Source organism: Oryx dammah, unplaced genomic scaffold, assembly GCF_014754425.2.
Source record: "Oryx dammah isolate SB20612 unplaced genomic scaffold, SCBI_Odam_1.1 HiC_scaffold_9, whole genome shotgun sequence".
Lineage (NCBI taxonomy): Eukaryota > Metazoa > Chordata > Mammalia > Artiodactyla > Bovidae > Oryx > Oryx dammah.
The window spans coordinates 45,439,025-45,456,064 of NW_024070193.1; the positions used below are offsets into that span (position 1 = coordinate 45,439,025).

Consider the following 17,040-nt stretch of genomic DNA (forward strand, 5'->3'; position numbering starts at 1 on the left):
ATAGAACCATTCTTTTTTGTTGGGAGTATTTAATATTTATAGACCATTGCAAATAGCAAAGATCACTTAAAAGCTGTTTACTGTGTGCTTGTTTTGTACACAGATTTGAAAATTAAGGAAAAAAATAAATGCTATTACTAGGAACTCCTCTCAGCCTCCAGTAGACACAAGAGTTGCTTGTAGGCAGTCCTAACAATAATTTCATTAAGGATAAGCCTTCTACAGAAAAAGAAATTTGAAAACAAGTTTCAGAAACTTTCTAATGGATGAACACATTATTGATTTTGTTAAATGAATACTAATTTGAGAGAAATTGATCTAGACAAATGCCGGAGCAAAATGTTGAGACTAGCGAGTATTTAGTAATGAGGAGAAAATGAGTAAAGAAACAGAGTGATAAATTAGGACAGATGAACCTTCCCTGAAGAAGAGAATGATAAATTAGGGTGGATGAAAAGGCTGATATTCAGATTATGAAAGTTATTAAAAGTGGCTCAAGGGGATGCGATACTACTGTCTATTGAGCCAGACCTGGGTTCATGGTTCTGCCACTGTGGTTTCCTCATCTGTAAAGTGGGGACAATGTCAGTGGCCTAGGTTGCTGGGAAGATTAAATGCAGTAGTGAATGTGGCAGGGCTTAGCATAGCACCTGATACACTGGTAATCTCTGGATGGTTGCTGTTACCATTGTTGAATGGTAAGCTTGGGAATGTGGCAGCACAGGAGGTACACGGGCCCTCCTCTCACAACTCAGTCTAGCAGCAAAGGCTGACTTTAGATCACTGACTTCAGAAAGCATGATGACTGCTAGGTATAGGATGCAGAAGACTGGGGGACCTAACCTCGGGCTGGAGTCAGAGAAGTTACCCCAAGGAAGCCATGCTCTAACCTAAGATGATTTTTCTCTGGGAGATTCCTTGGCTTACTGTTGAATGTTTTGGAGCACTGCTATATGACTGCTTCCATGCCTTTCTCTTCTACTACTATGAAGGCGTGATGATCTTTTTTTCATCCAAAGCAGCTGGCATTAGTGCCTGGCTCATACAGATGTTCAATAAATGTTTGTTGAATTACTGGAATAAATAGGTCATATTTTGACGTTCAGGATTGTTTCCAGAAAGTCACCAACCTATTTCTAGTTAACAGGCAACAGCGCCATCTGGTGGTGAGAGTTGGAATTTGCACACATAAATCCCCAAAGTACACTCTGCTTCTGTATCCTGGAGTCGCAACTCTGGAGCAGAGGACAGGTCATTGAGACCATTTCTTTTGCCTCACAGATGAGGAAACACTGCTCAAAGTTTTAAGAACTTGACATTTAGGTTGTATCCCCAGGTAAATCTACACCCCATGGAAACAGGCCGGAACAGAGCTGAAGGAACATAAGGTATTTTAAAGTTATCGTGTGAAACAGTGGAACTGCCAACTATTATTTACATACTTAATCCTGTTTGAAAGCTCTTCAATTCAAACGGAAAACTGGAAGGAGACCAAACATGCACCAGCCATGTCTGGATTGCCACTTTCTTAGTGAATGATTTACCTGCTATAAGTTCATGGAAGAGCCAGTAATACTCATGCATCCTGGCTTTATTCTTAGATAAAAAAAAAAAAAAAAAAAAAAAAGAGGGCCTACTTTCCTTCTAGCCACTGAAATGAAGCAAAATCATTTGTTTTTTAGCAAAACAAAAGTTAGGAAATTTTCTCCTAAATTCAGTAGTGATAGATAGTTCCAGAGTGGAGGCTAGCATCTGGCTGGTCCCCTCTGTAGTATCCTGAGTTGCTTACAACATTCGTGTTAGGTGTTTTTCCCGTCCTCAGTGTCACTCTGAAGTGTCACAGAGAGACTGAAAGTTTACAAGGTAGAAATGCCATCATCATACCTTTCAGCTGGAGCCCTCTTACTCAGCTTGTCTACAGCTATGCTTCCTGTCTTCCCCACTGGTGCTCCTTCCGGGATCACTTGTTCCTGTTAGTCATCTCCATCTCCCACCATCACACCCTGGGCTCAGACTCTTAGAAGTGCCTTTCCTTCCTCCCATTCATTTATCACTATTAAGCCAGTCACCAAGCCCTGCCATTTTTCATAAGCCGAGTCCTTCATTGCTCAGATTTGTTGTTTGCCACCACTAAACTGAGGCCCGTCACCTCCTGTCCTACCCCCTAGCTCCAGCAAAGCCACTGACACCAAAGCCCTGTGCCCACCACTCTCCCTGACACGGGCTCAGGCTCTAGTCCTTTCCTGAATGTTCTCCTTCCCCACTCCCAGTCAATGCAGTGCACGCCTTAAAGACCCAACCCCATCCTACTTTTGGTAAACTACTCTGAACTCTTCCAGGCCACAGTGAACTTTTACCTTTTTATAAATCTTGCTATATTTGAGTTTAAGACACAATGCATGGTCCACTGTGGTAACACTTTCGCAACTAAAGAAAACCAGCATGCAGCAACAAAGACCCAGTGCAGCCAAAAATAAATAAATAGAATGTATTTATACTCTCCACTTTGCTGTTGTTCAGTCATAAAGTCATGTCTGACTCTTTTGCAACCCCATGGATTGCAGCCTGCCAGGCTCCCCTGTCCATGGGATTTCCCAGGCAAGAATACTGCAGTGGGTTGCCATTTCCCAAGTCTCCAGCATTGGCAGGCAGATTCCTTACCACTGAAAAACCAGGGAAGCCCATTCTCTCTACTAGTCCCTCACAAAAACTGAAGTAGGTATTATCCTGACTTTTCAATGTGGAAAGCTGTAATTTACTCAAGTCCATACACCTGAAAAATGACAGAGCTGGGACCCAAATCCAGAACTTGAGACCTCGGTCCTGTGGAAAGACTGCATAACGGAACAGAAGGCATAATATAGATAGAGCAGTGCCGATCCCCAAAATACCTGCTCTTCCCTTCCCTCTGTTTCCCCCTCTCACTGCACACACACATACACAGTTCCCATCAGGTCCCAAATCCAATACTTTGTTCCAATATATCTGCTTTATTCTCAGGTTTTTTTCATATATAAAAATCCTCGGCCAATATTTGGTCTTTATGAGAAGGAAGCTGAGTGATACAACTAGAGATGATCACATTAAGTGAAGTCAGAAAGACAAATACCATATGATATCACTTAAATGTGGAATCTAAAATATGACACAAATGAACATATCTATGAAACAGAAACAGAGTCACAGACTGGGCTGACTGATGGAAAAGGGGTTGGGGAAGGGACGGAGTGGAAGGTTGGGGTTAGCAGAGGTAAACTTTTATATAGAGAATGGATAAACAAAAACTTACTGTATAACACAGAGAACTATATTCAATATCCTATGATAAAACAGAAAAGAATATAAAAATGTAATATGTGTAAGTAAATCACTTTGCTGCACAGCAGTAATTAACAGAATTTTTAAAATCAACTATACTTCAGTTTTTAAAAAAGAAGTTGAGGAGATTCTCACATATACATGGTCTTACTGTGGAGGCAGTAAATTAAAACCTAGTAAGTAGACAAGGTACTGGGGACCTTATCAACATGGAAAAAACCAATTACCTCTGAGAAAAGGTGACTTTCATCCAAATGTTTTGAAAGACCATGATGTGAGCCAAGAGTGAAACTGAGAAATTTGGGGAGAAAATATAAAGTCTATTACCAATACATTATGCTTGGAGGAGAGCCACCAGAGTGGTCTCCTGGAACTAAGGACTGATGAATCTTGGCAGAACATTGAGTTTTCTAATGAAGTCAACATATGATGAATGAGATCACCATATATACAAACACATCTTAAGACAAAATTGTTCCACAGATAAAATAGGACTTGACTATAGCCAGAATGGTGTTAAATTAAAACAAGGAGTGTACAGAAGGGCAGCCGGGTCGGGTAGGGGGAGTCTGAGAGGCTGGTGGCCAACAAAAGAAGCCCAAATCCATGATGAGATGAAGAAAACTGGCAATGTGTATCCAGCACCTTCCAGCAAGAAAGGCACCTGAACCTGGAGACAATGGACAATTTTTATCTGTAGCGTGCTTCTGATTGTGAAATAGAATATTTAATAAAGCTTCCCATGTAGCTCAGTCAGTAAAGCATCTGCCTGCAATGTGGGAGACCTGGGTTCAATTCCTGGGTCAGGAAGTTCCCCTGGAGAAGGAAATGGCAACCTTCTCCAGTATTCTTGTCTGCAGAATCCCATGGACAGAGGAGCCTGGCAGGCTACAGTTCACGGGATCACAAGAGTCGGACATGACTTAGTGCTCTTTCTTACCCTAAGTTAAAAATATTTTCAATGCAGTTTGCTCTCAATTGCCCACAATATCTTTCTGATGACTTTTGGTGTCACGAGTGTCTGATCCTGGGAAAGGAGGAGCTCTGGATATAGGTCACAATCCCCTAGTGTGAACTAGTGTCTTAGTGTTCTTGTTTGTTTACAGGTTAATCACTTAATATCATGAATGACATAAGTCTGGTCCCAAATGACAGTCCTGGTTTAACGACCAAATTAGATTTTGGGCCTGCAAAGCCCAGGTCCATTAGGAAGAGAACTCTGAAATGGCAAGAGACAAATGGAACCTTGGTTTTAAGCTGCAGCAAAGCTTACTTTCATTTTGAGGCTAAACAGCTAAGGCTATAATAATGCATGACAGCTGAAGAGCATTTCAGTTTACAGATCACTTTCAAGACCTATTTGATTATCATGAAAACAAACCTACTATTGCTATTTTAAGAAGAAAGTTGAGGTTTGTGACTTGACTAATGTCCAAGAATTAAAACCTAGGTACTCTTACTTCTGAAAGACTGTGTTCAACTTTGCTTCTCATAGTAAGGGTAGGATCACTAACTGGTTATGTCATATATATTTATTTGTGGGAGAGAGAATATTATTTCAGTGAAGGGAAATCTATCTTATCACCTTAGAAAAGATAAAGGTTCCAGCTTAAAGTTTGAGCTATGTTGAACTGTGGGAAGGACCTAATTTAGGGATTAGAAAAAGGATCAGCTAGAGCCACACAAACATGCTCAACTGATTAAAAAATAACTATACTGTAAAATATACATGAAAGAAAAGTGAAAGTGAAAGTCGCTCAGTCGTGTCTGACTCTTTGCAACCCCACGAACTATACAGTCCATGGAATTCTCCAGGGCGGAATACTGGAGTGGGTAGCTGTTCTCTTCTCCAGGGGATCTTCCCAACCCAGGGATTGAACCCAGGTCTTCTGCATTGAAGGCAGATTCTTTACCAGCTGAGCCACAAGGGAAGCCCAAAATATACATAACAATTAACTATTTTAAGCATTTTTAAGTGTATAGTTCAGTGATACTGCTGCTGCTGCTGCTGCTGCTGCTACTAAGTCACTTCACTCCTGTCCGACTCTGTGCGACCCCAAAGACGGCAGCCCACCAGGCTCTGCCGTCCCTGGGATTCTCCAGGCAAGAACACTGGAGTTGGTTGCCATTTTCTTCTCCAATGGATGAAAGTGAAAAGTGAAAGTGAAGTTGCTCAGTCGTGTCTGCCTCTGTGCGACCCCATGAACTGCAGCCTACCAGGCTCCTCCGTCCATGGGAGTTTCCAGGCAAGAGTACTGGAGTGGGGTGCCATTGCCTTCTCCGTCAGTGATACTAAGTATACTTAAAATACTATGCAACCATTACCATCACTGGCCTCCATAACCTTTTCATCATTCCAAACAGAAACTTGATACTCTAATAATAAAACTCCCCATTTCTCTCTTCCCCTGCCCCCTACAATCTCTATTCTACTACCTGTCTCTACTCTAGGTACCTAATATAAGTGGAATCATACAGTAGTTGTCCTTTTATGTCTGGCTTATTTCACTTTGCATGTTTTTCAAGGTTCATCCATGTTGGAGAATGTGTCAGTACTTCATTCATTTCTATGGGTGAATAATATTCCATTTAGTGGATGTTACCACACTTTGCTTATCCATTCATCTGGAGATTGATATTTGGATTGTTTACATTGTTTGGGCATTGTGAATAATGCTGCTGTGGACACTGGTGTACAAGTATCCATCTGCTTTCATATTTGGGGCATATACTCAGAAGTGAGTTATAATGGATCATAATCTATGTTTAAATTTTTGAGGAACTTCCAAATTTTCTACAATGGCTGCACCATTTTACTCTCCCACCAGCAATGCATAAGGGTTTCAATTTTCCCACCTCTTGAAATTCAACACGTTATTTTCCATTAAAAAAAAAAGTAATAGCCATTCTAATGTGTATGGAGTGGTACACCACTGTGGCTTTGATTTGCATTTCCTTAATGGATAGTAATGCTGAACATCTTTACATGTGCTTATTAGCCATCTGTATATCTTCTTGAAAGGAATGTCTCTTCGAGTCCTTTGCCTGTTTTTAAAGTGGGTGGCTTTTTGTTGTTGAATTTACACAACTGATTTTTGACAAAGGCTCAAAAGCAATTCAGCTGAGGAAGGATACTTTTCAACAAATAGTGCTGAAGCAACTGGACATCCATAGGTTAAAAAAAAAAAAAAGAATCTCAACCTAAACCTCACATCTTACATAAAAATTATGTCAAAATAAATCATGAACATAACACTAATGTTTTTAGAAAATCATAAGGGGAAATCTTTGGGAAACAGAGATATGCAAGCATTGCAGGAAGGGGGACCCCTTCCAAGGCCCAAAACTGGGCTCTTGTCTAACACTTGGAAATGAATTGTCTGAGGAGACACATGTGCTGACAAAGCAAGAGATTTTATTGGGAAAGGGCGCCTGGGTGGAGAGCAGTAGGGTAAGGGAACCCAGGAGAACTGCTCTGCCGCGTGGCCTGCAGTCTCGGGTTTTATGGTGATGGGATCAGTTTCCAGGTGGTCTTTGGCCAATCATTCTAATTCAGAGACTTTCCTAGTGGCGCACACATCGCTCAGCCAAGATGGATGCTAGCGAGAGGGATTCTGGGAAGTGGACAGACATGTGATGTCTCCTTTCGACCTTTCCTGAACTCTTCCAGTTGGTAGTGGCTTATTAGTTCCTTATTTCTCACCAGGATCTCCTGTCATAAAACAACTCATGTGAATGGTTACTAAAGGGCCTGGCCAGGGTGGGCGGTTTCAGTCATTGTGCTTTCCCCTAACACAAGGAGTTCTTATACTCCACACTGAAAGAGAAAATGGTAAATTGGAATGAGTCAAAATTTTTGTTCCATGAAAACTCATGTAAAGAGGAAAAGTTAGCTACAGAATGGGAGAAAATATTTGCAAACTACAGTCCAACAAATGATTAGTATCTGGAACATATAAAGAATTCTCACAAATCAACAGCTAGAAATTGGGCAAAAGACATGAACAGACACTGCACCAAAGATACACAGATGGCAAATGAGTACCTGAAAAAAATGTTCAATATCATTATTCATTATGCACAGCAGACCACAGTGAGATGTCACTACACACCTAAAATGAAAAATAGAGGCAAATCACATACTGGCAAAGATGTGGAGAAAGTGGATCACTTATACACTGCTGGTAGAAAGGTGAAATGGCAGACGCACTCTACAGAAAAGATTGGCGGTTTCATATAAAACTAAACATGTTATTATCATACAACTGGACTCCTGGGCATCTATCCTGGAAAAATGAAAGTGTTAAGTTCCCACAAAAATCTATATATGAATGTTTGTATCAGCTTTGTTTGTAATCCTCCTCATGGGTCTGTTGGTTACTCAGACCTGTCCAACTCTGCGACCCTATGGACTGTAGCCCACCAGGATCTTTTCTCCATGGAATTCTCCAGGCAAGAATACTGGAGTAGGTAAGCCATTCCCTTCTTGAAGGGATCTTTCTGACCCAGGGATTGAACCTAAGTCTCCTGCATTGCAGGCAAATTCTTTACGGTCTGAGCCACCAGGGAAGCCCCTTTATTTGTAACTGCCCCCTACTAGAAAGAGCCCAGATGTCCTCTGAGGGGCAAATGGTTTAAACAAGATGTTGTACATGCATATCATAGAAAACTACTCGGCAATGAAAAGGAACAAACGGATACATACAACAACCTGGATGAATCTCCAGAAATCTATTCTGAATAAAGGAAGTCAGTCCCCAAAGGTTACATACCATATTCTTCCATTTACATAACATTTCTGAAATGACAAAATTTTAGAACTAGAGAACAGATTAGTGGTCACTCCCTTTGGGAGTGAGGGGGGAGGAAAGTGGATGTGGTAATAAAAGCCCCAAAAGAGGAATCCTTGTGGTGATTTAAATGTTCAATATTTGAAGATGGTAGTGGGTATGTAAGCCTAAGCATCATAAAACGGTACAGAAGTAACACACACACACAAATGAATACAAGTACAATGACCAACATCGATATTCTGGCTGTGGTACTGCCCTAGAGTTCTGCAATATGTGGTCAGGTGCCCCACCTTCATGCACGTCTGTGGAGTGAATGCCTTTTGAGGAAAAAAAAAACAACCATGAAATATCTGAAGACTTTCTGAAGACCTGAATCTAGTAGTGACTTAAATTGGGAAGTATCTGAAAGAAGAAAACAAACAAACACACAAATGTTTTTCACTGTGGAAATAAACCATGTGCTCTATATTTTAAATCCTCTAAAGTTCAAAGATAAAAACATACCACTACAATTCCAGCACTCGAATACAACCATTTTTAACTTTAATATTTCTTTGCATTCCTCCCCAGTCATGTTCCGTTCCTAGTTTTTGTTTTGGCCGGGCCATGCGGGCTCTTATTCCCAGACCAGGGATCGAATTTGCGCCCCTTGAAGTGGAAGCGCAGAGCCCTAACCACTGGACTGCCAGGGAAGTCCCTCTGTTCCTACTTTTAAAAACATAACTACATTTATTCAGCAGTTACTATTCCGTGCCCTGTATTTTACACTCACTGGCACAAAATAAGCTTTTCCTGACACTGTTCTATATTTTCCAAAGACATTCTGAAAGGCTACGTTAAATTTCATGGTGGGATCGTTCACTTTAATTTCTTCCAGCACGACTGCGGGATGCGCATCTCTGCGTAGAACGTTTGGCCCACAAAACTTTTAAACTACGTTCTAGAAGCGGACCACCAGCTGAACTTTAAAGTCTCAAGACGCAAGACGCCCCTTTCCATTACCCCACCGTGCTGGCTGACTTATCTACTAAACCCGGGTAGTCTGCACCTCCGTCCCTTTCCGAACTCCCGGGGCCCTCTTGGCCGCCGTAGACGCATGATGACGTCATGCGGCGTCGTGGCTGGTTTCCCTGGTGACGGTTGCCAGGACAGCGCAGGAAAGCGTCTGAAGAGGTGAAGGAGCTTCTGCAGCTAGAGATGGGGAGCAGCGGAGCAAACACTGTAAGTGCAGGGAAAACTACAGGATGGTTCTGGCTGGAGTCAAGACAGCAAGTAGCCGCCAGGAGGCCTGGCCGGAGCCAGGGGTGTATACCTGTGTAAAGATTTATTGAGCTGTACACTCACAACTTACACACTTTACTCATGTAAATTATAATTCAATTTAAAATTATACCTCAATTAAAAGCAGTAATTAGGGATTCCGTGGTGGTCCAGTGGTTAGGACTCCACGCTCCCAATGCAGGGGGCTCGGGTTCGATCCCTAATCAGGGAACTAGATCCCATATGCCACAACTAAAGATCCTGTATGCTGCAACTAAGACCTGGCACAGCCAAATAAATAAATATATATTTTTTTAAAAAGCAGTAATGATATCTGAGCCCCATTCCTAGGAACTGATATTTAATTGGTCCAGGGATGTGCCACAGCATTGTTATATTTTAGGAGCTCCAGTCTGTGGGGTCGTTGAGTCAGACAGGACTGAGCGACTTCACTTTCACTTTTCTCTTTCATGCATCGGAGAAGGAAATGGCAACCCACTCCAGTGTTCTTGCCTGGAGAATCCCAGAGACAGAGGAGCCTAGTGGGCTGCCGTCTATGGGGTCACAGAGAGTTGGACACAACTGAAGCGACTTAGCAGCAGCAGCAGCAGCAGGAGATTCTAATGTTCAGCTAGAGTCGACAGCCACTGCTTATAGGGATAGGAAGGAGTCAACTGTTGAGTCTGAGTAATGGGGAAGAGTATCCTGATGGCACAGTCAGGGATGGAAGGGTGTGTTGGGGGTGGGGTGGGGCGGTGATGCTCAGTACAGTTCAGCTGTGGCTTTCAGGGGATCTGAAGTGAGGGTGGGTCTTCCAAGCTTCCACATGGACACCTGCAAAACTAAGCAGGAAACTCCAGGCTTGGGAAGTTGTAGACAGGGCTTATTATGAGTCGAGCACTCTTGAGAAAAGCACTTTGTAGAGTTTGCTTCAGCTCAGGCTTCTTTTCCTACTCCGAGGGCAAGATGGCAGAGGATGAAGGCTCACAGGACACCTTGAGGCTCCAGTTTAGAGCCATGCAAGAGATGCAGCGCAAAAGGTTACAGAAGCAGATGGAGAAACGGAAGGAAAAAGAACTGAGCCTTCAAAGCAGAGGTGATGACCAAAAAGAGCCCCTGGAGATCTCTGATGGCCTCAGTGTCCTCCAAGCTGGGGAGCAGAACTCGAAAACCAGCTTTGAGCAGAGGTAAATGCAAGCTTGGACTCTCCCAGGGGCATTGCAGGGAGGTAGGCAATATGGGGAGAATGACTGCAGACAGTTCGACAGTCTGGTTGGCCAAATGTGTGTTTATCAACTGAGACTCAAGAGGTTTTTGACATAGAGATTGTTATTGAAGACTCTTGCATCTGATAGAGGGTCTCTGGGCCTATAGACATAATTTGGCATGAAATTTATTCAAAAACCATGTGAAGTCAAATGGAAAATTTTGAAATTCATCAAGGTGTGGTCTATTCACTTGGATTTTGTCTTTCATGAAAGAAAAAATTGGTTTTTGAGAAGCCAGTTGTATGGCTCTGATGACCCACAGATGATCACTGTTCCAAACCTCATCTGAGACTGTTCTGCCCCAAATTCCCTTTCCTGACACATAAGGACACATAAACCTACCTTTCATAAAGAAGCACTTGATGGATTCCTTGCTTTTATATAATTGTTGGAAAGGTTGAAGAGTCCAAAATCTTCTCATTTTGCTCTAAATTTGATGGCGTCATACAGATGCAGTGATTTATACAGCCTATTAGAAGCAGAAGTCTCAATTGATACAAAAGTTTGCTAGCCATTTTGCTAAAAAAAAAAAAAAATCACAGCAGTTTTTGAGCTATCTCTTTGCTTCTGGTTTCACCCAGAATCTATTCTCCATCTACAAATTCTACTTTACATGGTTTCTCAGTTTTCACAATGTTCTACTGAAAAATGCTCATTAGAAAAAATTAAGATGTCAAGAATTGAAAAAATTCATAGGGCTCCTAAATATTAGATCTAAGTTAACCCCAGATTGATTTCCAAATGATCTTTCCTCAAGTCAGAGAAAGTGGAATTTGTGGATACTTGAGCTGTTGGTATCCAACAATATTATTAATAATATCCATTATCTAATAATTAGTTGAGCTTCCCATGTGGCTCAGTGGTAAAGAATCTGCCTGCAATGCAAGAGATCCAGGTTTGATTCCTGGGGTGGGAAGACCCTCTGGAGAAGGAAATGGCAACCCAGTCCAGTATCTTGCCTGGGAAATCCTGTGGACAAAGGAGCCTGGTGGGCTACAGTCCATGGGGTCACAAGAAAGTTGGACATGACTTAGCAACTAAACAAAACAACAATAATTACTGTTACCTTTGAGCTTCCCAGTTGGCGGTAATGGTAAAGAACCAGCTTGCCAATGTAGGAGACGTAAGAGGATGCAGGTTCAATCCCTGGGTCGGGAAGATCCTGGGAGGTGAGCATGGCAACCCACTCCAGATATCTTTCCTGGAGAATCCCATGGACAGAGGGGCCTGGCGGACTACAGTCCATAGGTTGCAAAGAGTTGGACAACTGAAGCAACTGAGCAGACACACATGCATAATTTCTATAACTTATTTACTTCCTGAGCAACTGCCTCTGTGGAGCTGGTTTCGTGCCTAACGATAGAAACAATCAGAGATGCATCAATCACCTTTCTCCTGTTTTAAAGTTCTGAAAAAAGTTGCAAGACAACGTAAAACAGGCAATACCAGTCGCCTATTCTGATTTCCTATTGGAGGAGCCTGGTGGGCAACAGTCCATGGGGTCGCAAAGAGTCGGACACGACTGAGCAACTTTATGTTTTTTCTTTCTTTAACCTGAGACCCAGAGCCCTAGCCTCAAGGCCTAGACAATCCTCTTTGGTCTTCTAATTGCTGTTCAGTCACTCAGTCATGTCCAACTCTTTGTGACCCCATGGACTTCAATACGCCAGGTTTCCCTGTCCTTCACCATCTCCCAGATGCTCCATCTTGCTCAAACTCATGTTCATTTAGTCAGAGATGCCATCCAACCATCTTGTCCTTTGTGGTCCTCTTCTCCTCCTGCCTTCAGTCTTTCCCAGCATTAGGGTCTTTTCTAATAAGTCAGTTCTTCACATCAGGTGGCAAAAGTATTGGAGCTTCAGCTTTAGCCTCAGTCCTTCCAATGAATATTCAGGGTTGGTTTCCTTTAGGATTGACTGGTTTGATCTCCTTGCAGTCCAAGGGACTTGATTTCAATACCACAGTTCAAAAGCCATCAATTCTTCAGTGCTCAGCTTTCTTTATAGTCCAACTCTCACATCCATACATGACTACTGGAAAAGCCATTGATTTGACTAGACGGATCTTTGTTGGGAAAGTAATGTCTCTGCTTTTAATATGCTGTCAAGTTTTGTCATAGCTTTTCTTTTAGGGAACAAGTGTCTTTTAATTTCATGGCTGCAGTCACTATCCACAGTGATTTTGGAGCCCCCCCAAAATAAAGCCTCTCACTGTTTCCATAGTTTCCCCATCTATTTGCCATGAAGTGATGGGACCAGATGCCATGATCTTTGTTTTTTTAATGTTGAGTTTTAAGCCAGCTGTTTCACTCTCCTCTTTCACCATCATCAAGAGGTTCTTTAGTTCCTCTTTGTTTTCTGCCATAAGGGTGGTGACATCTGCATATCTGAGGTTATAGATATTTCTTCCGGCAATCTTGATTCCAGGTTGGGCTTCATCTAGTCCAGCATTTAGCATGATGTACTCTGCATATAAGTTAAATAAGCAGGGTGAATATAAGCAGAGAAGTTAAATAAGAATAGAAGTTAAATAAGCCTTGACCTACTCCTTTCCCAATTTTGAACCAGTCCATTGTTCCATATCCGGTTCTAACTATTGCTTCTTGACCTGCATACAGGTTTCTCAGGAGGCAGGTAAGGTGGTCTGGTATTCCAACCTCTTTAAGAATTTTTCCACAGTTTGTTGTAGTCCACACAGTCAAAGGCTTTAGCATAATCAATGAAGTAGAAGTAGATGTTTTTCTGGAATTCTAATACTTTTTCTATGATTCAATATGCAAGTAAAACTAGAGGGCCTTCCCTGGTGGTCCATTGGTTGAGACTTTGCCTTCCAGCGCAGGAGCTGCAGATTCCTGTTGGAAAGCTAAGATCACTTATGCCTCGGAGCCAAAAAACTAAAACAAAAAAGAGAAGCAGGGCTTCCTTTGTGGTCCAGTGGGTTAAGAATCAGCTTTCAATGCAGGGACACCGATTCAATCCCTGGTCCAGGAAGATCCCACAAACTGTGGGGCAACTAAGCCCATGCACCACCACTAGAAGAAAGCCTGCACACAGCAACCAAGACCCAGTGCAGCCAAAAATTTTAATAAATAATTTTAAATTATAAAAACACAGAAGCAATATTGTAACAAATTCAATAAAGACTTTAAAAAATGGTCTGCATCAAAAAATCTTTAAAAAATTAAGACTATAAATTTCCTTGTATCACTTTAGCTGCTGTTCACAAGTTTTCAGATATGTTGCTTCTATAGTCAATCCATTCTAAATGCTTCGTAATACACATTATGATTTCTTATTAACCCATAAATAATTTAGCAGTGTGTGTGTATGTGTATGTTTGGTTCCAAGCATATGACAACTTTGGAGTTCTTTTCTGAATTTTTGCCCTTTTTTAGTACTGATTTCTAATTTTAGATAATTAATAGTAAAGAAAATGGTCTGCATGATGCTCATTATTTGGAGTTTGCTAAGATTGCCTTTGAAGCCTATATTTTTATGCATGTTCCATAGATGCTGGGACGGAGTATGAATTCTATGAATTCTCTGGGCAGGGTTTTACGTAGCTCTGTCGAACCCTGAGTAAACCATAGCATTCGGAGCTTGTTGCTCCTTTCACTTCTGTGCGTGTGTCCTTGATCATTGTTTTGAGAACAGTATGCTAAAAATCTGCTCATTGAGATTCCCCTCAATTCCTCATTCCTGTTTTATACAGACCAGTTCTAGTCACCACCCAGTACTCAGCCAGGGACAACAAAACTGGGCCACGGAGGCCTGAGCCCCCTGTGATTCTGCCTTTCCCTTGCAGGGTGCTTGAAGATGAAATCGAACAGCTTCGGGATCAACTCAGGGAAACAGTGGATGAGAATGGGCGATTATATAAGTTGCTGAAGGAGAGGGACTTTGAAATCAAACATCTCAAAAAGAAAATAGAAGAAGACAGATTTGCCTTTACAGGTAACTGCACCGCTATTATGACAGTTCCTACCCTGAAGTGCAGGTCGGCTGGCCCAGCTGCCATGGAGCCTACAGGGCAGACAAACAGCAAGTTCCAGAGGGCAGGTGTGAAGAGAGAGTGCAAGGGTCATCTGTAATCAAGCTTGTCCAGATAAGTCCCAGAAATAAGGGATGGGGAGAGGAATGGAGCAGGCAGGGTGGGCCAGCATGCCAGGAATCGGGAGCCGCAGAAGCAGAGGACAGGCATTCCAGGCAGTGTGGGTGAACCCGCTGGAACTCATGACAGTTCTCCATGGCATCTGCTGCCTGTTCAGTGGGCTGATGGCATCCATCCTATCTCAATACTCTGGCTCAAATATGGACGTGAAAAAAGCCCCAGTAAAAGTAGGCATTTACTCTATACCTCTTGCTGTTACTGGGCCAGAAGGGTAGACAAGACAGGGAATTTGGCTGTTCCCAGGGGATTTCCTGGAATCCAGCAGCATCTAGAATGGACCTTGTCTCTTCAGGTCTGGCTTGGACCTTGACTCTACTGCTTGAGACCTTGACCCCATGGGCCTGTTAGGGACCTTGGGTATGTTAGCCCTTGTGGGTATGGACTGGACATTGACCACTGACTCTGTGGTTCTAAGCTAGAACCACCTTATTCTTACACATCTGGTGGAGACCTTGGCCCTGGCTGTCCTCTGCTCCATGCATTGAGCAATTCCCAGGTGGCTGACTAAGAAAGTACAAAGTCGGTGTCACCAATCACAGAGGGCAATATGCCTCACCTGGCATCTGCCAGAGCGTCCCCCTCTGCCTTTGCTAGTAAATGCCCTTAAGAGTAGGTGTACCCAGAGGACCAGTGCTGAATTAAAAAGCAAGGAGAATTTGGTATCTTAAAAACTCTTATGCCTCCCTCCATTCTTTGGCCTTTTCTGTCTAAAATAAAGCTACACCGAAGAGAAGGTAACACCTAACCTGGCTTGGGTTTTAGATGCAAAGGGGCAGCTTTTGCAAGGCTGTCTCTCAAGGCTGAGAGGCTCCAGGGGGAGAGGAGATGCCTTCATGTTTTGAAGAGGAAAGTTTGACAGGCTCAGTTCATGTTTGTGAACCAGGCTGCTGACAGCTGATAAACTGTTTTTCCTTTGGCTGGATTTTTTGTGTTTGCTTTAGTTTTTCCATTTCTTTGTACAATTCTTTGGTGACTGCACTAATGCTTACGACACACATAACTTTCATGGCCTACTCAGAAATATTATTTTACCACTCAAGTGGGATGAAGAAACTTTACCACCATATGGATCCCTTTATCCTCCCCCTTACAGTACAACTCTTAAGTATTGTATCTGTATATGTTGAAAATCTCATCAGAGAATGCTATCGTATTTGCTTTCAACCATTATATGTGAACCGTGAACTTCCAGATGTTGGATTTAGAAAAGGCAGAGGAACCAGAGATCAAATTGCCAACATCCGTTGGATCATCAAAAAAGCAAGAGAGTTCCAGAAAAACATCTACTTCTGCTTGACTATGCCAAAGCCTTTGACTGTGTGGATCACAACAAACTGTGGAAAATTCTTAAAGAGATGGGAATACCAGACCACCTGACCTGCCTCTTGAGAAATCTGTAGGCAGGTCAGGAAGTAACAGTTAGAACTGGATATGGAACAACAGAGTGGTTCCAAATAGGGAAAGAGTATGTCAAGGCTGTATATTGTCACCCTGCTTATTTAACTTCTATGTGGAGTACATCATGAGAAACGCTGGGTTGGATGAAGCACAAGCTGGGATCAAGACTGCCAGAAGAAATATCAATAACCTCAGATATGCAGATGACACCACCCTTATGGCACAAAGTGAAGAAGAACTAAAGAGCCTCTTGATGAAAGTGAAAAAGGTGACTTAAAACTCAACATTCAGAAAATGAAGATCATGGCATCTGGTCCCATCACTTCATGGCAAATAGATGGGGAAACAGTGGAAATAGTGACAGACTTTATTTTTCACTGCAGATGGTGACTGCAGCCATGAAATTAAAAGACGCTTGCTTCTTGGAAGAAAAGCTATGACCAACCTAGACAGCATATTAAAAAAGCAGAGACATTACTTTGCCAACTAAGATCCATCTAGTCAAAGCTATGGTTTTTCCAGTCATCATGTATGGATGTGAGAGTTGGACTATAAAGAAAGCTGAGGACCAAAGAATTGATGCTTTTGCACTGTGGTGTTGAAGACTCTTGAGAGTCCCTTGGACTGCAAGAAGATCCAACAGTCCATCCTGAAGGAAATCAGTCCTGAATATTCATTGGAAGGACTGATGTTGAAGCTGAAATTCCAATACTTTGGCCACCTGATGTGAAGAACTGACTCACTGGAAAAGACACTGATGCTGGGAAAGATTGAAGGTGGGAGGAGAAGGGGACGACAGAGGATGAGATGGTTGGATGGCATCACTGACTCAA

The 17,040-nt window shown here is 42.3% G+C and overlaps 1 protein-coding gene and 1 long non-coding RNA gene across 5 annotated transcripts in view; one reads left to right on the forward strand and one right to left on the reverse strand.

Annotated features, from left to right (window-relative positions):
- Positions 1-8,030: 8,030 nt before the first annotated feature.
- LOC120867772 overlaps positions 8,031-17,040 on the reverse strand; it is a 40,458-nt gene continuing 31,448 nt past the window's right edge. For all 3 annotated transcript variants that reach the window (XR_005721990.1, XR_005721992.1, XR_005721991.1), the window contains 2 exons: positions 10,982-11,158; positions 8,031-9,302 (listed from right to left, as the gene is read on the reverse strand). This is a non-coding gene — a long non-coding RNA (uncharacterized LOC120867772). The remainder of the gene's footprint in view (positions 9,303-10,981; positions 11,159-17,040) is intronic.
- Positions 9,269-17,040, forward strand: part of CCDC13 (coiled-coil domain containing 13) — a 36,484-nt gene continuing 28,712 nt past the window's right edge. Inside the window, exons 1-3 of one of the 2 annotated variants that reach the window (XM_040246091.1) lie at positions 9,269-9,332; positions 10,338-10,558; positions 14,444-14,592. In XM_040246091.1, coding sequence (XP_040102025.1) covers positions 9,309-9,332; positions 10,338-10,558; positions 14,444-14,592 — 394 coding nt within the window. In that variant the 5' untranslated portion in view covers positions 9,269-9,308. Of the gene's footprint in view, positions 9,333-10,331; positions 10,559-14,443; positions 14,593-17,040 lie in introns of both variants that reach the window. The other variant, XM_040246090.1, reaches the window with a different exon arrangement.